The following is a 26,436-nucleotide window of genomic DNA, read 5'->3' as shown; positions in this document are numbered from 1 at the left end:
TGAAAAAGTGCGTAAAAAGATATGAAACCAATGTGTTGCTGTACAAAGTTCTGGGCGAAAAAAGGCAAATATTTTATTAATGAGATGTGGAGAAAAATTAAGTCAACATCTTGAGAAGAACTGAAAAAAAAAATCATCAAAGAACAGTCATTGTTGTTCTCATTAAACAACTGAAATTATTCGCAAATTTTGGACACAAGTGCAATTTTCTGGTATATTTGTCGCAAGAAACTAAGGTAAAGCGCTAAATTCAGGGGGAAAAAATGTCATTTAAGTAGACATGTGCCAACTACCGGTTTCAAGATAAACCGTGGTATGAAAACGTCACTGTTTCAAATCTGCAACAACAAAAAAATTCTATCATACGGTATTAGCCATTTTTATGTACCAAAAATGCAGGGAGAAATCCCTCGCTTGCAGCTGCAAGGCTCAACCCTCCCCCACCACTGGTTGCTCAGTGTCAGTGAGTCAGCTGTGCTACACAATGGAGGAGGTGAAACTCCTAAACTTTTTCCCCCCTTGAGGAAAACAAAATGGCCAGTGTGGGAATAATTCAACTACAGAAAAGTTACAGAAAGCCACAGCTTTGAGGAAAACCAACATGTAAAACATGTTTGCGGGTTTGAGGAGGGTGGCTGCTGAGGAGGCAATACCTCCAATATAATTTTGCATTTATACAAAATTAAAGGTTAGTAAACACTATCATGAACGCTACGAGAGTAAACTCCAGCGTGTTTAGTGTATCTAGCGGTGGTAAAAATTTGTTTTTTTCTCTCTGGCAACCGTGTGTGCTGAGAAAGAAAGTGTGTATAATGTAAACATGATACGAGTTATACACGCGTGCTTTTAATGAAAAACAATTATTTTTGTTCGGTTGGTAAGAATGTTGAGCTGTGGCTGTACGTTTATGCTCACCTAAAGGACTGCATTTATTTAAAATTTTATTTAAAATTACGGCTGTCAAACGATTAAATTTTTTAATCGAGTTAATTACAGCTTAAAAATTAATTAATCGTAATTAATCGCAATTAATCGCAATTCGAACCATCTATAAAAATTGCCATATTTTTCTGTAAATGATTTTTGGAATGGAAAGATAAGACAAGATGGATATATACATTCAACATACGGTACATAAGGACTGTACTTGTTTATTATAACAATAAATCAACAAGATGGCATTAACATTAATATTCTGTTAAAGCGAGCCATGGATAGAAAGACTTGTAGTTCTTAAAAGAAATGTTAGTACAAGTTATAGAAATTTTATATTAAAACCCCTCTTAATGTTTTCGTTTTAATGAAATTTGTAAAATTTTCTATCAAAAAATAAACTAGTAGCCCACCATTGTTGATCTCAATAATTAAATTAAATTAATTAAAAAATTAATTTATTTAAGTAATAAACAATGCTCATGGGTGCTGAACCCTATAAAATCAGTCACGCCCAAGCGCCAGCAGAGGGTGGCTAAACTCCATAAAACACAATTAACAAGGGGGCATTTCACTGTACTGTCATTTAAATCTGTGTGAGCGGGGCATGTGTGTTAATTGCATCAAATATTTTAACGTGATTAATTTAAAAAATTAATTACCGCCCGTTAACGCGATAATTTTGACAGTCCTAGTTAAAATATTTCAGGTATTTTTATTTATTTCAACTTAACATTGTACTTATGTTCCGACTTGCTTTTTTGTGTTGGGAAAAAAAACGTTCAATGGAAAATAGTTTTACCTTTTTTATCCCCTCAAAGTAACACATTTTAGAGCTGTAATTGCAACACCATGATACCGTAATATTTTTGCCTATGGTTGTCATACCTTCAGAATCTCATACCGGCACCACTACATTCAAGTGGTGGATGCTCTCCGATATTTCCGACAAAGCTCCTGCTTTATTCAGGGGGGGGAAATTGTTTTTGTCTTTGCAATTAAGGCCCAACATTTCCACCCCAAGCTAACAAAAGAGACTGATAAACAATGAAAATGTAATACAATTATTTCCAATTAGCAGTATAAATGTAATTATGAAAGCAAATGAAGCGCTCTGACCTTCTAATGAAGTGCGCTCAATACGACGCTGATTGTGAAAAACAATGCTCGCGACTGGACGGTGCGTACTGAGCGACGGTCCTGACGCTTTTTTACGTGATTGAAGCGTTTACGTCTTTTAATCTACTCGTAGATGTCTGCGGTCCTTGTTCATCAAGGCCGCCGCCACTTTCCAAGCGGAGGACTTCTGTCATCAGCCCCAGGAACAATCAATCAATCAATGCAGACTCAACATCACAATTGCTTTGGCGTCATCGCTAGGTTGCTCTGAACTTGTTTTGACCTTGTGAGAGCACCGACTTTATGAAAGGGAGTGAGGCTCCATGTTGATATCCGTCCGTTCGTCAATAGATTTTCACATGATCGATTTAGGGATAAAGAGGTTTTGGCTAAAAAAGGTCCAATATTTAAAATGTTGAAATATTGAATTCAGAAGATTGAAGAACACATGGTGTTGGTGAATTGGACAATATAGAATAAATTCTTGTTAAAATCCTTGTTTTTGGCAGCCCTTATAATTTTCGTCTATTTTTGGATGATAAAACTTGGTCATATTTTAGTCATCTCAAAATGTGTGTCTGTCTTGTTTTAGTCGACGTTTACAAAAAATGTTTTTGCCTACAAAACTAAAAAAAAAAAAATTACTTCAAAAATAAATAAATATATAAAGGTTTCCAACTATTTCGAATGAACACTGACAGGCGAGCACATATTGTAGCGTCTATCAGGACAACGCCAACTTGGTGATAATACACACTTAGCAGGAAAACAGTACATTATTTTCGATTAATTATAGCCACCTGGATGCCACAAACTGTCCGTAAAAAAAGTTGTCCCAGAGTTTAAACGGACGTTCACCATTGGCATTAGCGTAATGCAAATGTAAATGCTATGCTAATGCTACAGGTTAGATTTAGCGTGTGATGTTCACTCAGCACAGACCTTTAAAGGCTAATGCAACATTGCATATTCTCTCTGGCCACCAAAAGAAAACAAATCTTACTGTGTGTGCAAGCTTGGAGACTGGAGAGGACACACTGAGTCGTGGCCGAGGGCGCAGCACGTCACATGAATAACACAACCAGACACTGCTACGATGCAGGATAACGCCAAATAAAATGTCACACATTGTGAACATGACGGAAACTTTGGCACATTTCGTATTATTTGAACAACACTGGCATTAGTCTCGTTATGTTTTAGTCCCCCAAAACATGATTTTAGCTCGTTATCGTCTCGTCATCGCAATGATAAAATTTTTCTTTAACGAAATATTTTCATTATAGTCATTGTTGACGAGAACAACACCGGTTACAATAAATCAGTCCTAAAATTTGTGTTGAAAAAACAAAAATGTTTTGTTTTCCTAATTGATAAAGTAACAAAACATAAATGTCGCGAAATATACCTAACAATGTTTAAAAGAAAAACGGGAAATGTCTGTCATTGAAGAACTAAGAAACCATGTTTTGTTTTGTTTTTTTAAATAAATTCGTAATAGGAAAAGATTGCTGTAAGAAGTCTTATCAATCCAAAGTTGGTATTCAATGAAATTATTAAAATGCCGTAATAATCCTTGAAATTAGCAAAAACTAGTCTTGGCCGTGCCAAACCAAATTCCCAGTCGAAAAGCATCCTTTGGAAGTGACAGTGTAAAATAATTTCTACTGACTGAAAATATTAAACCCGAAATTCAACAGCTACCCAAAATTTTACCTCATTTATCCAAATTCTTAAGCTAACATCTATAATTACGGTAACTTTGTCAGACAGCTCCTCAATTCAAAGCCGTACAACTTCACCCGTTTTGTGTCTGACGTGACTCAAAATCAATCTGTTTCCAGAATCTTACAATAATCTCATTTGACTGCCAAGAAAGACGATCAAATCCCCGAGGACGAAATATCGGCAGAACCTCAAATTAATGTCGCCTTTGACTGACTTACACGATTTTCTCACACTAAAGTTATACTGAAGTGTGTTGTTTTTGCAGCAGTGCGGACTTTTCGACATAAAAATAACTCTCCACCAAAAGTGGATTACACCGAGTGCGGGGAGAAAAAAAAAAGAGCACTACGAGTAAAACACTGTCCACTCGCGCGATAGGATCTTAATAGAAGCTCAAGTGTTGTACTTTAGTGTTGCTCTCCCTCTGGTAATTACCAGGGGAGACGTTTAAACATCAGCAGCGTGTTATGGATGTGACACGAGAAGCTCAACTCCCGTTGCCCTCACACTTTCACGCCATGTTTGCCCCCCCACAACCTCACCCCCTTGAGTGCCGCAACAATGGACCACTCTTAAAAATGTATGAGAAGCCTTTTGTACTTCAAATCTATTAACCCGCACGGCCGAATCGGGACGAGATGTACTGTCGGAGCATGACGGACAAACGCACCCTGCGTTACACGGTCCGGAGATGTTTTTAAATGAATATTTTACTGTGAGACTAAACAAAACAAATGCAAATGCAAAAAAACAAAAGTACAAGGTCGTAAGACTGCACTTTGTCTCCCGTGCGTTAAATATTCATCCACGGCATCCTGAAGTATAAAAGAAAAAAAAAAAAACAATAGAGCTGTAGCCATCATGCATCTGCTAGCATGCTTTTAGGCCACTGCGCTGTTTAGCAGCAATGTGTGCTGTTATCAGTGTCTGGGGAGACAAAAGACCATCATGAATGTTGAATGGTGGTAAGGTTTTAAGGAGCTTTCCTCCATTAAAATGCTTCCCAAAGACCCCGGCTTCTGGGTTGCGGTTGAAAAACTTGCGACCGCAAAGAGTAAACTTGATGTTTTTCCCCTCGGTTAACTTGAGTACAGTGCGCATCGTTCTCTGGACTCAATTAACACCATCAACAATGTCATTAATTTTACGAGTCACGACTAGAGACAACTAAGCTAGGGCTGCCAATTACGGGGAATTGATGTGCGACAAGGCGTGATTAGCATCATAACCAGCGCTGGGCCTAAAACATCTGTTTCAGGTTTTGTAATCTCAAGCCTGATGGATGAGATGAAAGGTTTCCCAACCTCGAATCGTTAGGGAGCTCCTCAACAATTTATAATGAGTCAAAACGGTTCGCGAGGGACCTGTAGATAACATTAATCAAAAGAAAGCACACTTCTACCAAGCCTTAAACATTTGCAACCTGTGTAACAAGGAAATATTCACTGGTGAGAGCAAGGACGTAGGTTTGGTCTCAACGTTGGTAGGGACAATATGACATTTATAACAATTATATATTAATTATTAATATATCAATTTTTGCTGGGGACTGGACATTTATAAGAGATTAGTGAACAGGGGTCAGGGCTACATTTCTCTTGAATATGAACCTAATTAAACCGATAGGTTATATCATCAATGCAAAATCAATCTATCGATTTGTACTAATTTCTTGACTATTGGTTCAGGTGATACAACGTCCAATTCGAACACTTGTTCTCAAAAACTACTAAGGCAACATTTTGAAGTGAAGTCCTTTTATATATAAAAAAAAAAAAAAAAAAAAACGGGAGAGGTATCCAAGAATGGATCCACTTCTGGGTAACACTGGAGCACCCATAGACTCAAACTAAAGTATTAATATAAAAGTGATTTGGGACAAAATTATCTCATATATCCAAGGACCAATCAACATCTAAGGCTTACTAAACTACCTCAGGACTCGAACCGAAGTACTCAAAATTCTGATGTGTGATTTTTCATATCAGTTCATGTTAATGTCAGTGTCCCTCTGAAGTGGACTCATTCTTGAATAGCGCTGTTTTTTTTTGTTGTTTTTGTTTTTTTAAATAAAGGAACTTGCACTTTAAAGCCATTGCATTGCATTACCGTAATGCACACAATGCAAAAAAAAGACCCAAATGAGGGACGTCTAGCTTGACTACATTGTTCCTTGTGGAGGCTGGCCTGACGGCAGTAGTTTTGCAAGTTAGCAAGTTTACACAGTTTAATGTTATGCCAACTCTGATGCAGGTCGGACTTTCAGTAGCAAAATTAGTGTTTCCCCCACCTCCACAACTTTGACGTCTTTTTACATTACTTACAGTGGCTGCTTCTGGCTGAAAAAAACAAATATCCCTCTTCGAAGGGTGCAGGGTCAGCGGCATGTTGTCAACATTAATCTGTCGGGGCTGTGTGAGTGTGCGTGTGTCATTGTGGTGGGAGGGGTGAGGTCAAGTCATTAGCCAATCAAACGTGTGTGAGGGGGGAAAAATGGACTTGAGAAAAATTGAAAAGGCATAGATGTAAGTCTGACCATAATGAAAATAATTCACTTAATAATGGTAGGGTCTATTCTTTCCTTATAACATATGGGAAGACTATCTAAATTACTTACCTGTATATAACGGAACTCATTGTATAAAGCAAATAAGGTCGCTTAAAAGTTGGTGGGGACAATTTGAACATCCTGAAAAGTTAGTAGTGTTATGTCCCTACCGTCCCTATGCAAACCTACACCCTTGTGATAGAGATGACGAGCAAAACGTAAAAGGTGAACAAATGTTGATAGATGACAAAAGACGGCCGTGATCATTTGCTGCTGGCCTCTCAGTCAAATTGGATTGGACATCTAGCACCATCAATAGCAGCCAATGATCGAAACAATGGACCTCCACTCCAATTTGGACCTTTGAGCATTCAAATCCTGTACTAATCATAGAAAATTTGCATTCTATTCCATCTCAAACTCAAGAAGTTGACTTTCAAAGAAAGCCCGAGCATGAATCACATGGAAACAAAATGGAAGCAGACCAAAAGTTGTAAAACATTTACCGAGAAGTGCTTCTGTCATCATTCTCTCATCTTGTGAACATGAGCCAGACCTCCTCCTTTTCCCCCCGCCGCTATGCCTCCATCCATCCACTCGGAGACTCAGTAGGAAAGAAGAAGAATAAGTTTTGATGCATATGAATGAGAGGATCAAGTAGCTCGCCACAAGAAGAAAAGTCAGGATGGTGGCATAGTGAGGTGGTCCTTTAAAAGTCCAGCTAGGATTCTCCGGAGAAATGACAACTACTGCATATGCAGTGGAAAAGAGCCTCAGACCACATTCCTCCTATGTCGTGATTGTACTGCTGAAGAACATGAGTGGGTTGTGATCAATATTTGAACACTTTCTGACACTGCTGAGTTTGTTATGGATGATCAGATGCGATGCTTCACAATTTGAAGTCTCTTGAAACAATGAAAGTAGGACTGAATGCACAAATTTGAATTATGAAATGAAATTACACAAGAAATCCTAAGTGCTGTATCCAATCCAAGATGGATCAGACTATCAACCTAAGTCAGTAAGGATGAACTCCCTGATGAGGACAAGCCCAAAGACAGATGGGGGAAATGACCCAAAAGATTGCTCCAAAGAGCTAAGACTAAGAAATATAATGCCTCATTTTAAGAGCTTGGCTTCACTGTAACTATGGTGGGAGCAGAGAACCAAGGATGAATGAGAAGCAGTGTACTACAGACAACTGGTCAAGAATGACAACTGCTGTTTACCATTGTCTACCAATGGCATCATTCTCCATAAAGACAATCTTTTAGCCTCTCACTGCATTAAAGTTTCACTCCGTGGGACACTTTTTTTCTGCCTTTGTTGCTGATTGGCTAAGAGATTGATTCCTACTGAAACGAGTTCTCCCCAAAAAAGTAATTCATTTATGTTTGCTGAGCAAATGGTTTGCTCAGCATTGCCCTGAGTGCATGCGGCCCATTACTAGATTGGAATTTATACGCCGTCCTCAGCACATTGACTGGAAATGAGCATTCCCAATGAGTAATGAACACTTTGACAACATGATTATTGCCTGAACCCACAGATGGGAGAAGGCTAAGTAACTATTGTGTCTCCTAGGTACTCGATCGACTGGAGGAGTGACCTGGACAGCTACTTTGACATCGACCCTGTGGAGGGAACGATCTCTACCAATGAGATGCTGGACAGGGAGAGCGTAGCCTGGCACAACATATCCATCGTGGCCACAAAACTGAGTAAGTACAAGTAGTTTTCAAGGTCTGCTCTGGACCAACCAATACAAAGTTTGAAGAATGATGAGCTTTGTCCAGAACTACGTCTTTAAGAGACGCCATGAAACTAATTATCGTTTCTCCCCAACGGAAGGAGGTGCGGCAAATTTCAGGATAAATAAGCAAATCTATCGTCATCGAGTCATCATTCCTGCTAAGAAGCGTCAAAGTCATTATCCCCGAGGCAGGCTGGTGCTCAATCAAAATTACCCACGCTGTATATTCATTAGAGCACACTGTGAAATACGGCGCTCTCGTCATCTCCGTCACCTTGGAAACGAATAGTGCCCGCTTCCTATCAAGGTCACGGTAGCGGCACGCCAAGTCGTGCTTGGGATGCGTGCGCACGGCAGGGGGCTTCGGTGTCGCGGATGGTGTGCCAGGAGCGAATCGGAGCTAACGGCTATGTTGAAGCACCATTAATTTCATACATTTATTCAAATCTTGAAGGATCATTGAGGGTAAATCTTCACCAGAACAAGCAGTCACATTAAAAATAACAAAAATTCTGGAGACCAAATTGTGTGCAGTGGCTTTGCTCACCCATGAGTCAGTTCCTGTACATTTTTGGGCAACTTGAGGCAGTTTTTCAAAAATCAATGATCAAATATTGAGATTTAGCCAAAAATATTAGCAGAACTTTACACTTTTGTCAAAAAAAACTTTACTTCTGCCTTAATGTTGTGAATGTTTTAATGTGGGCATCATGTGAAATTAACCAATTAACCATCGACTCCACCATCAATTGACAAGACAGCTCCAACAGACATTGCACCATGCCTTCCCGTAGGGGGCCGACCCAGGCAGAACATTTACTTTCACTGTGATAAACTCAAAGACATGCTGCCCTCTATTGCCGGATTTAGGTGGAAATAGGGCAAAGGTTTGACTGTAAACAAGCAGGCAGGAGTGTTTCAAGAGTGATTTGGTTGAGGATTCAAGGTAATTGTTATATTAAAATAGCCCATGCATGCACTTTGAAACGTTGTGAATAAAAACCAATGGATAAAATGAGTGTAACTTTGGCTTGAAATATTTACGTAAGATGAATATGAAAGAAGAATTTTCAACTTAAAAAGCTCTGTTTCATGTTGGATTACACAATTCCTAGACTTTTGCTTGAAATTTTTATGTAAAATGATTGATAACTGTCCGTTTTTTTGCTTTTAACCAAGAATCTAGACTTGAACGTTCATATCTAGGGAAATTTCGATAGTTAAGCATTTATTCACAATAATTTTCAACTTAAGACTTTGTTACGGCTGCCATGTTGGATTTTGTATCTCTACACAATAGCGGAATTCAACCTAATTAAAAAAAAATAGCTTTTGAGTAAAATTAAATTGATTCTTCATGTTTTCCTTAAGTATTGTTTCTGACGGAAAATTGACTGATTAGCTGTTGAAAACTTGCTCTATATTACAAAAAAAAAAGTTGGTATTTATATATGTTAAATATTGCTATTGATCGTGAAAATATAGGCGATTATCTCTGCATTTGGTGATTTTTGTGCATCTAGCCTAAAATTTGAGAATTTTAAGGCCATTTTAAGTTTTGCTATACTTGCATAAAAAAAATAATCGGGATCTTACAAGGGAACGAATTTTTGAATTTTTTGATGTCGCTGCTCATGGAGACTCATACTATATGCCTAAGTGAGGTGCCCGTTTTGGTTTTAAGTTTTTGAAAATAGGCGTCTTACGATCGGCACCAAGCTGCAGGACAAATAGCATTTTTAAATTTCAAATGATTTTGTCTATGCATGGGGCTTTTTATCCTCCCAAAAAGTGTTTTTGGTGCAATGCTCAGGGCAAAAGGTCAACGGCCTGTGTCGTGTGAACTTTTGTAACATTTCGGTGTGAATTGAGAATATAAATATTTTTGGGGAGATTTGCTAGACAAAGCATTCCCGCAAAAATAGTTCCCGATCATAATGGTGAAAGTACATTTTAGTAACAGCACATTCCAAAAAAAATGACAGTAGGTGAACGGCCATAAACTGGGAGAACACCGCATTCCCATACACGTCGTCCTAGCCCACCTGCACCTCACCGCCACTCTTATCTCGCTTCCACCTGGCGGCCTCGAATGTTCGTCAAGTGGCGGAATGACACACGGGAAAGCTGTCTGGGGAAAAATAATGGCCGCACTTTCCCGTGCAGGCAACGATGGACTCCTCCGACATGAGTGGAAATGCGCTCTTGACCTTGAATGGGATTTGGCAGGAGGTTGAGCTCGAGGGTATTGGATGCTTGTTTTTGGCTGCCCCGTTCTGTCATCCCGAGTGCAGCGTTGTCAGTTGTTTGAAGTCACAATGAAGTCAACGCCTGCACAAATAATGCTTCCTGGGAGGAGAGCGCAAAGTCAGACAGCCGTGTCGTGACACAGCAAAACACTTGGATTTATGCGGGAATTGATTTGTGCGAATTGGTTCGCGCTAACATCTTGTTGTTCCCGACATAAAGTACAGTTCTGTAAAGCAGAAACCGAGGTGGGAAACTACAAGTCACCTGAAATTAAAACAAAATGACCTGGAATTGCCCCCAAAATCAACAGGAAGTGACCTATTATTAACGTGACCATGTATTGTCATGAAATCGATAGGAAGTGATTCAAGAACCAGAAATGACCGAAATGAGACTTAAATTACCTCAAAATCAACAAGAAGTGACTTGGTACTGCCCGAAAGTCAACAGGAAGTGAGCAAAACCTACAGGAAGTGCCCTGGAATTGCTTAAAAATCATTTAATTCAATTCCCGCGCAATTTTAATTCATTGGCTGCCAGCCGTCTTCGTCAAAATGGATTAGAAGTCTATTGCCGTCAATGGCACTGAAAGTCTTGATGATTTGTACAGTATCTTTGGTCATAAAGGTTGGGAATCCCAGGTTTCGACAACATTTCTAGCCTGAATCTATACTTGTCTCCCATGTGACAGGAGGCTTATTGTGCAAGTTGAGGTCCTTTTTACAGGGGGAAAAAAACAGAAATGACAGCCGCAATCATGGCATGAAGTAATCAAGAAGCATCTCAGATTGGTCAGCTGCAGAACCTTCTATCATGTCCCCTTTTTTTTCTCCTCCTGCCTCGACAAAGTGAAAGCAGAGAAACCGACGACAGCCGCTCTCTCTCGCTCTCTCCCAGGAGATTTGCTGTGCCTTGCCGCCGCAGTCATGCAGCAAAATGAGAGCGCCATCTGCAGCTCTCCAGAGACGCGGCAATAGAAGGCGCCCTGGAGATGTGCCGGGGTTACGGGAACGCGCAGTCTCTTGGATGCTCTCAAGCCGGCAGCTTGACGAGGGCAGGGAATAACGACAGCTAGAAGGAGAATAATCTCGGACATGTGCCGATACATTTCATACGGTCTGTGAGATCCTGGAACTTTTGACAGCTTTGAGATGTCGCAGAGTTCTCAGGGAAGCCCAGTAAGACGGCTCAAATTGGCAAATTTAGAATCAAATCCCTCATTCCAGTTTCAAACGGTCAAATGCGCAGAGCTCGCTGTAATTGAATCGAGCTGCTATGAAGCAATTCACGTTTCTGTATGGTCTCGGTTTCAGTAAAGGAGATCTAATAAATGCAAAGCTGTGGGTTCCATCCATTTTCTGCATTGCTTGACCTCCTCATTAGGTTTGTGGGTCTACTCCTGGAGCAGTACACTCTGGATTGGTCGGCAGTCAATCGCATAGACCATGGGTCGGCAACCCAAAATGTTGAACGAGCCATATTAGACCAATAAACATAAAACTAATATGTCTGGAGCCGCAAAAAAATTAAAAGTCATATCTAAGCCTGATAATGAAGGCAACACATGCTGTGTGTATCTATATTAGCTATATTAGCCTACTATCAAAATGACTAAGTTGGCTACAGATACAAAATGAGCCTTCATGATTAAATGTTTATTTTCCCTGCAATGCATCCAATAGAGAATGACGCACCACGTGACTACTCTGTTGTACAATGCCACCTCAAGTTTAACTTCATTACAATATTATGAATGAGAAGGTTTGTGTCATGTTTGTACGGCGCCCCTATGGGGACATCAATAGAAATAAAATAAATTTAAGCAATCTGGTGCACACCATAAACTATCTGGTAAACATTAGCATTGTATAGCATTTAAGCTAGCGGACTTTTGCTACGAAAGTTAGCCAGTTGTTGAACTGTTGCAATTGGCAAACTTGCATAGCAAACGTGTGCTAGCTTAAATGCTATATAATGCTAATGTTTACAACAATTAGCTAACTTGCATAGCAAAAGTGCGCTAACTTAAATGCTATACAATGCTAATGTTTACAACAATTGGCTAACTTGTGTCGCAAAAGTCTGCTAACTTAAATGCTATATAATGCTAATGTTTATCAGATAGTTTCTGGTGCGCACGAGAAAATCTGTTGCGCACCAGATTGCTTAAATTTTATTTCTGTCGATGTCCCTTTAGGGGCTCCGTATGTTTGTCCTCTTACAGACACCATTTTAAAACAAAAGTTACTGTATATTTGACTCCCCAATCTTTTTCCATTTTCAAACATTTCAAAGGCCCCAGGGAGCCATTAGAGCAGCGCTAAAGAGCCGCATGTGGCTCAAGAGTCCCAGGTTGCTGACCCCTGGTATAGACGAACATACGTTCGCTTTTCCTAATATATCGTCACATACACTAAAACGATTGGCTATTTGAACATATTTCTATTGGTGTGGCTCTCAGTCAGCATCTTTCATTTTTTCATACTCAAAGTAAACCGCGTGCACCCAGAAAAGCTTAGAAAAGCCCTGTATTAAAAAAGGTTTAATCTAAAATGAAGTGATAACCAGTAGAAATGCTTACTATCCTCTATGGAATTTGTATTCATAAAACCAACCAGAGCATGTGTTATGAGGCTCAGGAGAACATAAAAAGATTGTGATACAATTACGCCACCTGGTGGTGGAAGTGTCAGGAGAACAAGACGCTGCAATCATAAAACCCATTTTTATAACAGATTTTAGTTGTAAAAGAGGATTTGAGGGTCGACAAAATATGTGGGACCGCGACAAATCCCGAGCGGCGCCTCGTTCGGGAAGATTGCTTTCCGCGTCAAGGTCAGTGGAGGGTTACTAACTGAGCCCAGGTCTTGCATCTCAAATCCCCCTGAGATGACTCTGCGAGATCCCCAACCCTTGCTACCCCCCTATCTCCTCCTAAGTAAGCGAAGAAAAGCCTATTTCCACATTAAATCCACAAAGTTTACCTTTCTGGGACACTCATAAAAAGAACATTTCCCCTTCCACACTGATGGAATGCCGGCGACATCTCCTGGGGTTCCTCGCTTACATTGGCGCCATGAGTCAGACTTCTAAACCCTCTATCAAGTTGCATTTTCTAAGCCCTCCACACGATGTCAGTGCCCCTCCTTTGCTTCCTTGTTCTAAATCTTGATGTCTTTTCCCCAACCAGACAGTCCAGTTCTGACCAGTCGGGTGGCCGTCTCCGTCCACGTGTTGGACATCAATGAGTTCCCGCCTGAACTCGCCAGTCCCTACGAGAGCTTTGTGTGTGAAAACGCCAAAGTGGGACAGGTAAGGTTTGTATTTTGGTCTGAATAAATCAATAACTTCAACATCTATTCACCTTTTATAAGGGATCCACGGATAGAAAGACTTAAGTTAGAAAGATAAACGTTATGAGGTAAAATAATTTGATACTGAAACCCCTTCTTGATGTTTTCGGTTTTATACAATTTGTAAAATTTGATTAACTAGTAGGTCGCCATTGTCATACCTGTCAAGTTGTACGGTTTCGGAGTAATTTGTACAAGTGAGCACTGATTTTTAAATGTGTACACCATCCGTTCAAAATCCGTAATTTTTTTGTGCATTTTTTTTTTTCTCCGTTCGGATTTTCTCACCGTTTGGGCAACGAGAATGCACCGAATTACACTTCTCAGAAAGGCTCTGTTGTAGAGAACCTTCCTAGCGAACCTAATTAACTTTTAATCTAAAATACTCATAAATCGGCAAAATCTTGACTTGAATCTATCTTTAAATGATTAAACAGTTTTAAAACTTTCACATATCAAAAGTAGACAGAAGGGAACTAATGCAATAATAGGAGCAATTTTAACAACTTTAACGGTTGATTCACAACATTAAATGACTTCCAAACATAGCAAAGGTTACTATCTAGTTATCGCAATATCCACAATACCCCTGTGTCTAGTTAAGTTTAGGGTAAAGAATTGGGCTAGGCCAGCTGTCCCAAAAACCCTTTGTACCTTACATAGTTTTTTTGTTTTTTTTAATGGTGAAAAAAACATGGAAAGTAAAACCAGTTACTTTGCCCATTAACTAAAGACACTTACATTCAGGTCGCCGAGTTTCTAACTCAATTACTCATTGGGAGAACTTATTTGTAACTGTAATTACGTTTATGAAGTAAGATTAACACCATTGGACCACAGTATTCATTTTGTGTGCCGTGTGGATTGAACATTAAAGTTTCAGCATCAAGATTCTGCGATTGTCGAAAGCACTTCGAGACAAAAGGTCATCAAGTTGCAGTCTGCAGAATGAAAAGCTACAAGCCTATAAATGAACAATTTTTACCGCAAAACACAACCACTCACTCATCAGATTCTGAAAGCGGAGATTTTACTCTGCTAATTTCTTGCCGAACACAATTTTCCTGCAACTATTGCTGATCACTTCTCATAATTGGAAAAAGAATTGTTCCCTGACTGCATCGGTGAGTTAATTTTATCATTTGACCTTTTTAATTTATAATTGGACACACTAACGATCTACCTTCAAGTCAAACAATTGCGAGCTGAAGTGCCATGAAGTGCAGCCATCAAAAGACATGATAGAAATTGCCAAAAGTGCTACATTCAATTATAATAAAAATCACTGTTAAATTTTAGTAATCATGATGTCGCTGAAGATATCGAATGTTCTTTGATTGCATCAGGTTATATGTGACAATATTACCAATAAATTAATATTATTTTAAAAATTGAGTTTTATTTTTGTTTCATATTGCACGCTATATAAAACGTTGTAAGATTAGTCACCATTTTGTAAGGGTATACGTTACGATTTGTAAGATTGCCAACGGCCTCGGGTTGACAGGAATGCATTTTTATTGACGTCGCAGGGTGGTGATGTCACATGGTTACGCTGCCGGCTTCCAGAGTATGACTCTAGCGACATAAACATGTCATCGGTTCAACTCTTTCAATTTCAACCTGAGTGGAACATTAATGAGCATGACATCACTGTCGATATTTCACAAAACGTGCAGCAAAAGCAAAATGAACAGAAAAGACGGGATGGGACGAGACGAGAGTTGGGGGAAAAAAACCTTTAGCCAAATGTTCTACACTGGCGAAATATCCTACACGAGGCGAATTTGACACCCAAAGTACTGCTGTGCGCTTTTAGCTTGTTTTGTTCAGATGCATACAGAGGAGAACCTAGTGAAGGAATACTTTAAGCATATAATAAGATATATACAAGTACATACTTAAATGCAGTAATACCAAATAAGGGTGGTTTAAATATGCTACGTGACTAATGTGATCAACAGATCAACAACACACACAAAAAAATGCTTAAAAGTATGAGAGGGAAACACATGCAAAAAGTATTTTGTGGAAATGAAAAGGGAATAAAAGACTCAATAAAAACACAAATAGTATGTAGTAATAAGTAGCTTTTAACCGATGAGTGCATGTGTTGGACATCTTGCCGCGTATAAGGAATTACAGTAACCCAGTAGTATAGCCTACTCCAGACCCACTGCTGTTCCAGCGATTGTGTCTGGGGACCGTCCGGCAGATCAAACTCCCAGGCCGGAGCAAGCCACAGCAAACAGACAGCAGAGTGGACCAATCAGCGACGGGCGGACGTGATGTTGGTAACGCGACAAGAAACTCGCGCGAGCGGAGAAGTTTATTAAACATGGCTAACGCGAGACAGACTGTTGTTAATTACTTGTGTTGATGTGTTTTTGGTAATTTAAAACTGATTTTACCGCGGATTGGAACATATTCTCGGCTCGCCCGTTCGCCATCTGTGTTGTTGTGGAGACGACTTCCGACGCGTAAGAGTGACGTTGCTCGTTAAGAACACGTCACGCAAAAATTCGAATCTGATTGGGCGGATGATTTCGTTCGCCTCAATAGGCCATTAAGGAGTCCCAGACTATTCTTACAGTGTTTGAAAAATACAGGGAGAAGAGTCTGGCCGTGCCAGGCACTTAGTATTCGTCAAGTGACAGTGAATATCTACGTCATCACCCCGAGCGTCTATTGCAGGTATATAAATATGCCTCCCTCCTTGGGTCATAACATGTTCTAAATATTATAGATTTTTAAATCAATGGCAACATTTTATGTGTTTCGAATAACATTCTAGTAAAAGAGAACAATTATTAGAGCCCGCAAGTCTAATTCCGAGGTTCCCTTTTAGAGATAATATTTCAAAGGTATAATTTTGTTTCAAAACTAATAAATTTATCATCTTACAATATCAAACAATTATAATCCCCAAAATTACTGTATATAAATTAAAATGGACCAATCAGCTTAATAAAAAAAACAGGCCTATAGAGGATAGGGACATTCAGTCAGAGTTAGAAAAAATTAGGAGATGCTAACAGGTGTACAGTTAACCGGTTTGTCCTAACTAACTTATCTGACAATATACATAAATAATTATACCCGAAGATGTATATTATAAATTAAATTTAGAGCCATTGCTTTCTTTAGGCATCAAAATTGGGATTAAAGTGTGTGACATTTAATATTCTTAAATGAAAACTAGCCTAGACCTAGAGTAGTTCCCTTTTTTAAATCTTCAGTTAAATGTACATTCTGAGTGCAATTCATCTGCTGCCATCTTGTGGTTGACGGAGTAACAACAAATTCAGGGTGAAAAAAAAAACAAAAACAAAAAAAAAGGAAAACAAATGCAATAGCAGGAATAAAAACTTAATTCTTTCCAATATAGAAGGGGGAGGGGTAACTTTCCAATGTATTACTTCTTCATTAACTCAATATTTAGTCAGTTTTCCCTGACTCTGAATCTTCTAAAGTGGCCCAAAGTTTTTAATCCAAGGACTTTGATATTTCATCGAAAATGAATGTCACTCGGTACATTTCATGTGATCTATTTAAGATGTGGCATATTTGAATGCGCTAGTAAATAAGGACCGCCAAGCAGCCGTCCCTGCAAATTAGCTCATTAGCTAGCATCTCCATGCGGCGGGCGTCATTTGGCACTTGATCACATCGCTGCATATCGAGGAGGGCGGCACAGTCATTAAGAGATGTGACTTTTTTTCTGGCATTCTCGCTGACGTCCAAAATAAATTGTGAAATTGAGAGATGATTTATCGGGTGTTGTCAGTGGGAGCTGTGAGAATATTATTGACGGCGCACAGCTTGGCTAGGACAATCTTGTCAGAAGTGCAATCAAAGTGCGGTGACGTATCGACTTGTTTAATCAAATCGGATCACAACACCGTCATCAAATCGACGTGGCCGTGATCGCTGCGCAAAAACATCTCCTGGTGGACTGTATTGATTTCTTTTTCTGTATAGATCGACTTAAAATCAACATTAAAAGCCTTTAAAAACATTTTTTGCCACGGAAAAAGCTGAATTCTGTACTAAATTCCCCAAAACTAAAGGTTGGTGTGTCATAAAACAATACTTGGCTAACTGACTATCCAATTTCCTTCAAACTCTGAGTACTTCTGAGTGTACTGCATCAAACTGAGAGCTGTTTCTAATATTTTATTGGGTCAAAGGAAGGTGGCTGAATCAGCGACCGTGTCTGAGAGTTTATTATGACAACCTCGGCGAGCAAACATTTTTATATGATACAATGATCCAATTCACGGTCATGCTGCTACAGTTTTGCAAGTGATGGATGGTTGCTTGCAAATTTGGGCTGAGGTCTAAATTATTTTTGTGGCACAACATTAATAAATGAAATATGTTTCAATGTCATTTGAACAGGTGATTCAACTGTTCAGTGCAAAGGATCAAGATGTGCCCAACGCAGGACAACAGTTTTCCTTTAAAGCAACTAAAGACGAATTAAGGAACAAGAACTTCACGATCAGAGACTTTGGAAGTAAGTCAGGTTATTGGACACTTAGAATAACATTTTAAAAAAGGTTAAAAAGCGTGCCATTTAGCGAGTGAATTTCTCTGAATTCTTGCCCCAGCACTTTTCTGGCAAAAAAAAGACTTTTCATATGAATAGCAACCACGAAGGCCCCCATAGTGATGTCCAACTGCGGGATGCTAAAAATAGCCTCAAAAGGTGTGCAGTCGGACAGCATAGAGGGCTTGAACAGTCGAGGTCTTTGAAGTGGAAAAAGTGGGACGTGTTAGGATGTGGTCTGCCGGAGGAAAGCCGATGCATTGGCCGTCCATGACGAGCCCACTTCCGAACGTTGGGTGCGCTTTTACCTTTTCAACCCCCCGCCCCCTAACTTCAGTGGCCCTCTGAGCACATTGTAAAGACGTGATGGGCAGGGACAGGAAGTAAACATCAGCGGCGCCACCAGCAGGTTCATTGTGAGGTACATAGAGCGAGAAGGAAAGAATGCTGCGAGGTGCGCTAAAACGTCCGACCCCCTGTCAAGAGGAAGCGGCGGTCTTGTTGCGAGGAACGAAGCGGCCGTGACAGCAGGTCAGGCGTTCCGACAGAAACGCGCCGCTCCAATCTGACACGTTGGCGTTGGTGTTACGCGCCACGTCGACCTCTATCGGTTTCACACGTCATCACTGCTTGTTAATTTCCTTTGTTGTCTGTCATCACTTGTGAGCTCAAAATCTGACTCAGAACTTTTACAGCTCAGCTTTGTAGAATGAACTCATTCGAATTCCGAATTTGATGCTTTTTTCATGCCGATACCATAAAATAATTTCTCCTAGATAACACGGCCGGCATCGTGACCAAGCGCGGTGGTTTCAGACGACGCTCGCAGGAGATCTACTACCTCCCCGTAGTGATCGAGGACAACGGCTATCCGTCCAAGAGCAGCACAGGAACGCTTACCATCAGAGTGTGCGGCTGCGCAGCCGACGGCTCGTTGCTAACGTGCAGCGCAGAGGCGATCTTCTTACCAGTGGGCCTGAGCACGGGTGCCCTCATCGCTATTCTCCTGTGCATCGTCATCTTGCTAGGTCAGTACGCGGTCTGTGTAACTTCAAGATGTACAATGCGCATGTTCAATCATTACAACCGATTACCATTTTCCGTAATCTCCCATACGGGTTTGTCCGCAAACACCTGATAATAATGTCAATCAGACTTCAGTTGTATGTTTGGTCAGATAAGAAAAGGTTCGAAGTCACAATCTTCCAAAAGACTGCTGCGTCTGTGGTCTATCCCCTTTCCAAGACAGCTGGTTGCTATAGCAACCTGGCGGCAACACCCCCACAGAGCATAAAGAGGAGGCAATCCACATTTCACAAACGGTTCATCAGTGTTTACTCTCCTAGACTAACGCCTGGTTGTTTTGGTTAATTAGAGGACACAAAGTACATGAATGTGCTTTTTTATGAGACAATCACAACTTGAGGAACGAGGAGAGGGACAGCGCTGGTTCCGTGACCCGGAACCAAAGTTCCCTGCCTGCATTCACCAGAGAGTCATGGCGATACTCCTTAATCCCTGGTTGTTAATGTCCAAACTAATTTGCATATGAAGGAGGGTGCTATAACGGCGATCTTTATAGCGGCTGCTTTGTGAAGCGTGAACGTCGGAGTCAAGGGCAGAACATTAAACTGGACTTTATTTACTTGCCTCCCGATTAAGAGAAAAATCAGACCCTAAAACCACTTCTATATTGCAAGATGGAATTTAAACTGCATATTTTTGTTTATGACCATTTCTTGGATTCACCAAAATTGCATCAGCTCGAGAAGCCACTTTCAAGTAGCAAGAAAGAAAAAGCGAATAAGGCTAGATTCACACTGCAGGCCTTTATGCACGAATCCAATTTTTTCGTGTTTTTCCAACTCGAGTGAGGCATTAACTTGACAGTCTGAACGGGACAAATCGCATAAAAGTGGACCATTTCAATCCAATATGGGCCACATTTTTCCAGAATGTTACGGCGGTCTGAACTGTCAAGTCTCCCAAATCATAATTCATGTGGCAATTATGTCACCCGAAGAGCGAGAGCTGCACGCAAGACGGCAGGGACGTAGCTGTTCGTTAGCGTTCGCGGCAGCGCCTGGCTTTTACAATGCAGGAGGCGGGCTTGACCACAGTCTTAAAAAATACAATGAAGAAAAGGATAAGCCTGATAATGCTTGGTTTCTTACTGTGCGCCAAATTAGCAATATAACAGTATTGCTTACATGGCTTCGAGTGGCCATTCGATTCTGAACACACACATACTGTACTTGTCTTGGTGGTTCTTCCATTTTTTATTTAATCGTTGGCTGACCTTCAGCCCCATATTTTCAGCAATCTCCTCCCACGAATTGCTTGCCATTTGGCAATCTTCAGAATGTCTTGACGAGACATTGTAGAAGTTCTCGTACTTGCTCTTTGTTGATACTCTCGTCGGCTTGGTCCATTTTTGCGTGTAGAAAAATAATTTTTGAGAATGGCGTTGATTTCGCGCTGAACCGGAAACAACAGTCTAAGCGGACCAATCATAGTCCATTTCCACCACGTCACACGCGTTGACGCGACGCGAAGTCAGGAAAAAAAAAAGAAGGACCCAGAGAGGCTAAGGCGCAGGGTCGTAAATCGGGTCTTCGTTGAAGGCGCAGGTCTGACACGGAAGCATAACTCGGCCTTAGCGGTGGAGCAGCGGTGAATCTTGAGTTCCAGGCAGCCATTTACAGGATTCTTTCAAATTGTAAAAATCACGCAACAAATCCAGTTTTACCTTGTAAGGTATATATCATGAGATGAATCACACACACACACACACACACACACACACAAAAAAAATATATATATATATAGTATATCAAGCAGCCAATTTTACTTTTAAACTGTTACTCTAAGGTCACTTCTACCACTTTTACAGTTGTTTAAAAATACAATATTTGCACAAATCTATTTTTTTTTCTTCTTACTACAAATTTGGAACCATACTAGATAGATGTTTGACTAAATTCCTGGACTTTTGTGTTTTCATCATTGTGCACGGGTGCTGCATGGCAGCCAAGATTGATGACTTACCATAAAACACTGAGAGTTACAGTAGAAAACATCAATGCCTGTTACCAGGGCGGCTGAAACTAAATCCGGCACGCGTTTATGACGGATGTACGGAAATCAATACTGCTGTCATAGAGTACATGAACTCCCTCTCCTCGCTTTTAATTATATATTTAATAGTACTTCATCATGTGGTGATTGAACATTCGCACTGAGAACATGTCCAGACCGGATTTCGGAGCAGGATTAGCCTGGATGACCGGCAAGGTCGAGCAATGAGCTATATTAAGCAGATCAGTCTACTCTCATTTGGGTTGTGAAGCTACCGATAAAGCTTGAGCTAGGTTGAATCATAAACAAGTCATGTGTTGTTGTGTTCTGATGAGAGACCACTAGGGGATGCTGACACTGCACATAGGGAAGAACTGAAAAAAGAGAGAAGACTGAGCTAGGGTGCTTCATTTTCTCCATGTATTTTTATTGGGCACACATCTCGAGTTTTATCATGTCTGTTTATACACGCATTTTACCACTAAATTAGCAACAGTTGAGAAACAATCTAGTGTACACAACATGCACAACCTCACGCAACCTCGCTACGCTTGCGTGTTTAACCTTCAAATGAATTCCGGGCAGAACCACGCAGTTATTTATATATTTTATATTTGAAGCGCTTGAGGCGGATGGAGAAGTACAATTCCTAGTGAGCGTAGACGTGCGGGTCAAATATGCGCACGTCCAGGTTCAAGCGAAGCTGAACGTGCGTGAAAGTCAAAGAGAATGTCAGGATTTGTGAAAAATGACAACCCCGGAAGCTCTTTTATTCTATTTTTTTCTGGAAAAGTCAACAAACCTGTCGTTCAAGATGTTACACGCATGAGTTTTTATATTTGGTTTAGAGGTCTAAATATAAAAAATGCAAAGCTATTTTACGGTTTTACTATTAAAAAGATACCAGATTACTTTTTGAGTGCTTAATTGATTAATTTTCTTTGTCACCCCTCAAGTCATCGTGGTCCTCTACGTCGGCTTGAAGCGTCAAAAGAAGAAGGAGACGCTGATGTCATCCAAAGAGGACATCCGGGACAACGTGATCCACTACGACGACGAAGGCGGGGGTGAGGAGGACACGCACGCTTTCGATATGGGAACACTGCGCAACCCCAAAGTGGTCAAGGACAACTTGTTCCGCCGGGATGTCAAGCCAGAGGTCAAACAGGGTCCCAGAGTGCCCGCCTCTAAGGACAGCGCCGACATCCGAGCGTTCATCAACCAGCGGCTGAAGGAGCACGACAACGACAACTCAGCGCCGCCGTATGACTCGCTTGCCACGTATGCCTACGAGGGCAACGGCTCGGTGGCTGAGTCGCTCAGCTCTATCGAGTCTCTGGCCGTGGACGCCGAGGAGGACTACGATTACCTCAACGAGTGGGGGCCCCGTTTTAAAACGCTAGCGGGAATATTCGGGGAGCAGTCGGAAGCTCGCTCGGACTCTACCAACACGGAGCATTGAGGACGCTTGCCGACTCCACGGGCAAACGTTTTACCTTGTTTTGTCGGCGACGCTACCTTTACGGTGGACATTTTATGACATACTTGGGTGTCATGGTTGCAAGTCAGGAGATGAAAAAATTAAGTTTATTTGATCAAAGCGTCAGGTATTGGATGTTAGCATAAAAGTCACAAGTATCGGTTTGTATCGGTTCTGTTTGGCTGATTGTACCTGGAATTATATCTCAAAAATGTACAATGACAGTAAACGGCCATCGTATCCTATGTTTTTTGAAATACAATTTCACATCCAGTCATTGTGATATTTTTTTAGGTTGAAGTGAGCAACCCCAACCCCTCAAAAAAAAAAAAAAAATATGCCGCTGTCTCCATCTTCATAATTCAATTCTAATTTAAAGGAATACAGTGGTACCTCTACATACGAAGTTAATTCGTTCCAGGACCTTGTTTGTAGGTCGAAATGGTTTTATGTTGAGCAGGATTTTCGCAGAAGAATACATTTTAATTCCATTAATTCGTTCCCAAGCCCGAAAACCTGCACTAAAGAGGTGGGAATCTTGGGGCACCTAAGAATTCGATTACGATTCACAGGCTCCAATTCGAATATAAATTGTTGTTGGACACCATGTTGTGTTGCGCAAGTTCTGATGTAAACGATTAAAAACCTGACGAGGCAGAGGAGGTATGTCTCTGTGTTTTGTAGCATGATGTTGGCCCTGAAGACTGCATCTATGGATAGAGTCAGGGCAGAATGGGAGGAAGACCTTGGTACCCCCTTTTCTGAGGAAACATGGTTATCCATCTTAAAACGAGTCAACTCCTCATCTCTGTGTGCTCGTCATAATTTAATCCAATTCAAAGTGGTCCACAGAGCTCACATCTCCAAAACCAAACTGGCCACTTTTTATCCTGACATTAGCCCACTTTGTACCAAATGCAATATCTCAGACGGCTCACTCTTTCATATGTTTTGGACTTGTCCTAAACTTGGCAAATTCTGGACAGAGATTTTTCATTCCCTCTCACAGATTTTAACAGTGAGGTTGGAACCGAACCCCCTTATTGGCTTATTTGGAGTTACAGAGGACTCAAGACTATCTTCTGAACAGCGCCGCACTCTAGCGTTTGCCTCCCTCCTAGCTCGTAGGTCGGTCCTTCTAAGGTGGGTGGACCCCCTCCCTCCCACACATACCGAATGGCTGACGGCCTTAATGACATGCTTGAAAATTGAAAAGATCAGATATTCTCTCCATTATTCTAATGGTAGATTCTTACGTGCCTGGGGACCATTTTTAAACATTTGTCAGGCCTCTTAAGCCCTTGGCATTCCACAATCTGGCAACTCTTTTCTTTAGTGTATTGATATTTATTATCCAAAACTATTAGTAAAACTCAATGTTCAATGGTCACGAAGTTCACTGGCAGTGACGGGGATTAATTTAATGGTTTATTTTTGTTGGTTTTCTTTTTGTTTCTTGGGTTTTTTTTGTTTGTTTTTGTTTTGTTTTCATTTTATTTTATTATTATGATTATTCTTTTATTTATTTGTGTGGGTGTTGGATGTCAGTCCCGCTTTTCATCACATTTTGTCTTTTCCTTTTTGAACTGGAAATCCATGCACAACTAGTGTGAAATTTTGGAAAATAAAGAGATTTTGATCTAAAAAAAAAAAAAAACCTGACGAGGCTTATGATTTTTTGGCGATGTTACAATAATAATAATTGTCACCTTAACTTATAAAGACTGGCGAACGGAGGTCAGAGGAGGACCGGACAGATTGTAGAGATCGAGCTAGTTCACGGACACTCACGCAACACTGATATTTTTCTGTCATTTCCATCTTCATTTCAATGGTAAGCCTCACCTTTTTCCTTTTTTCACCACCTGTACTAACATTCTTGGAACCCATGTTGAGTTCTCTCACAAGAAAATTTACCGTGCGTCCGCCATGCGGGAAAACAAAAAACTGCGCCGCTGTCACAAATCGTCGTATTTCGAGCATGTCATCGGATGCAGAAACAAATGGCTAATTTGACGTTGGATGTCAAAAAGATCATGTGTTGAAGCCATCGTATGTCGAGGTACCACTGTACAAAGAGACGGTTCAAATCGAAATCTCAGTTCTTAGACTAGTATGCTAGCTTTTATTAGCATTCACATTCAGTAGTCATTAATCGTATCCTCCCTGTCTTCCCCATGAACTGATATATACAGAGTACCATCCCCTCCCTTTGGGAACCGGGGCCCCAAGGCAGTATTCCACTAAATACTGGCACCGTGGCACTACAGTTGAGTTCGCTTCTGTGTAATTTCTGTTCCTAGGTGACGATCGATGGTGTAATTCCGTCGACTTGACAGATTTTTTTTAAACACAGTGTTGGAATCCCACTAAAATGACAACCTCCTTCCTGACACTTGATGACTTTGAAGCAGACGTCTAATACCTGACATTGCAACTCAATAAACTTGACAGATACTTTCCTGAGAAATTTCCATCTCGTTTCTGACACCAGATGATACACAAGGTACAGATTTCCACCCCCTCCCCCCGTTTTCTGTCTTTTGCGTTGTTGTCACGATCGGTCTTGCAATTGTTAAAAAATAAAAATACATTAAAAAAATACAAATGCCAGAGCATACATCGACACGATCATATCATTCAGTTTGAATGTTTTCGGCGCATATCCGTGGAGATGATGTCATTTCCGTAAACATCCCTAAAAGTGCCTCAATAGATGATTCCACGCCACACGTCTGATGTTTTTTGGCGCCAGCAAACGACCGACGACGTCACTTCTGTGGCCCCCGTCAGGCCAAAGATGTTTTGAATGTTATTTATCCTTCTATTTATTTATTGGCTGATTGATTTGCTTGTGTATTTATGTATTTATCTCGCAGTCATTCTATTTTTTATTTTGTTTTTGGGAGACACTTTTTGTAATGAGGCCCTCGTGAAGAAATGTTGCTGTTAGCTGGGTCGTGTCAATACACTTGTACTAGACTTGTATAAAAACAAAAAAGAGAGACTTTAGGGCTACAACTGCAGTTCTGTCATGTTATAAACACATTTTTCTTAAATAAAACACTTGGAAAAACTTTGGTGTCGGCTTTAAGTTTCTTCCAACTTGAGACAATGACTTACAACCTTTCTCAAGAAGCGATTAACCTCTTAACACCCTCTCGAAGCTCCCTTGTCATCCATCAGATAAATACAATGTTACGTTCTCCTGGTAATCCCCGCAATAAGATGTTCAGCCATATCTCACTTGAGAAATAAATCCTCCGCAGACTCGCCGCGCTGACGAATCAACAATTAGCCCGCTGAGGTGGTTGGTAATGGAGAAAAAAACAACGTTTGGAGCGTTGTAAGACCGTACTTGTGGTGTGTAACAACATAATGGAAGGACTGGAGGCAGGCCAACGCAATGAATCACTTCGCGTTTGTCACTCGTCAAGGCTCGTATTCCATCCAAACTGAGATGTTTTTGTGTCCAAGAGCTGCATCAAATATACCTACCGTCTCGTCTGAACGCTCCTGAGGTATAGGGATGTCTTGTTAAGAAACATATTGGCCCCTTGACTGCACGAGACACTAAAGGTAGTATTTGAAGTCTTCATTTGACAGAAATTGAAAGCAGATTTAAATAGGTAACAACTG

At 40.6% G+C, this 26,436-nt stretch overlaps 1 protein-coding gene and 1 long non-coding RNA gene across 3 annotated transcripts in view; one reads left to right on the top strand and one right to left on the bottom strand.

Annotated features, from left to right (window-relative positions):
* Nucleotides 1-25,864, top strand: part of LOC130908488 (cadherin-12-like) — a 209,307-nt gene extending 183,443 nt beyond the window's left edge. For both annotated transcript variants that reach the window (XM_057823947.1, XM_057823948.1), the window contains 5 exons: nt 7,916-8,052; nt 13,525-13,646; nt 18,089-18,206; nt 19,016-19,267; nt 22,274-25,864. In XM_057823947.1, coding sequence (XP_057679930.1) covers nt 7,916-8,052; nt 13,525-13,646; nt 18,089-18,206; nt 19,016-19,267; nt 22,274-22,779 — 1,135 coding nt within the window. In that variant the 3' untranslated portion in view covers nt 22,780-25,864. The remainder of the gene's footprint in view (nt 1-7,915; nt 8,053-13,524; nt 13,647-18,088; nt 18,207-19,015; nt 19,268-22,273) is intronic.
* Nucleotides 1-26,436, bottom strand: part of LOC130908495 (uncharacterized) — a 78,649-nt gene that overhangs the window by 35,044 nt on the left and 17,169 nt on the right. The window lies entirely within an intron of this gene.

This window comes from Corythoichthys intestinalis, chromosome 20, assembly GCF_030265065.1.
Source record: "Corythoichthys intestinalis isolate RoL2023-P3 chromosome 20, ASM3026506v1, whole genome shotgun sequence".
Lineage (NCBI taxonomy): Eukaryota > Metazoa > Chordata > Actinopteri > Syngnathiformes > Syngnathidae > Corythoichthys > Corythoichthys intestinalis.
The sequence above is the reverse complement of the archived record's forward strand: the minus strand, read 5'-3'. Positions and strand labels throughout refer to the sequence as shown.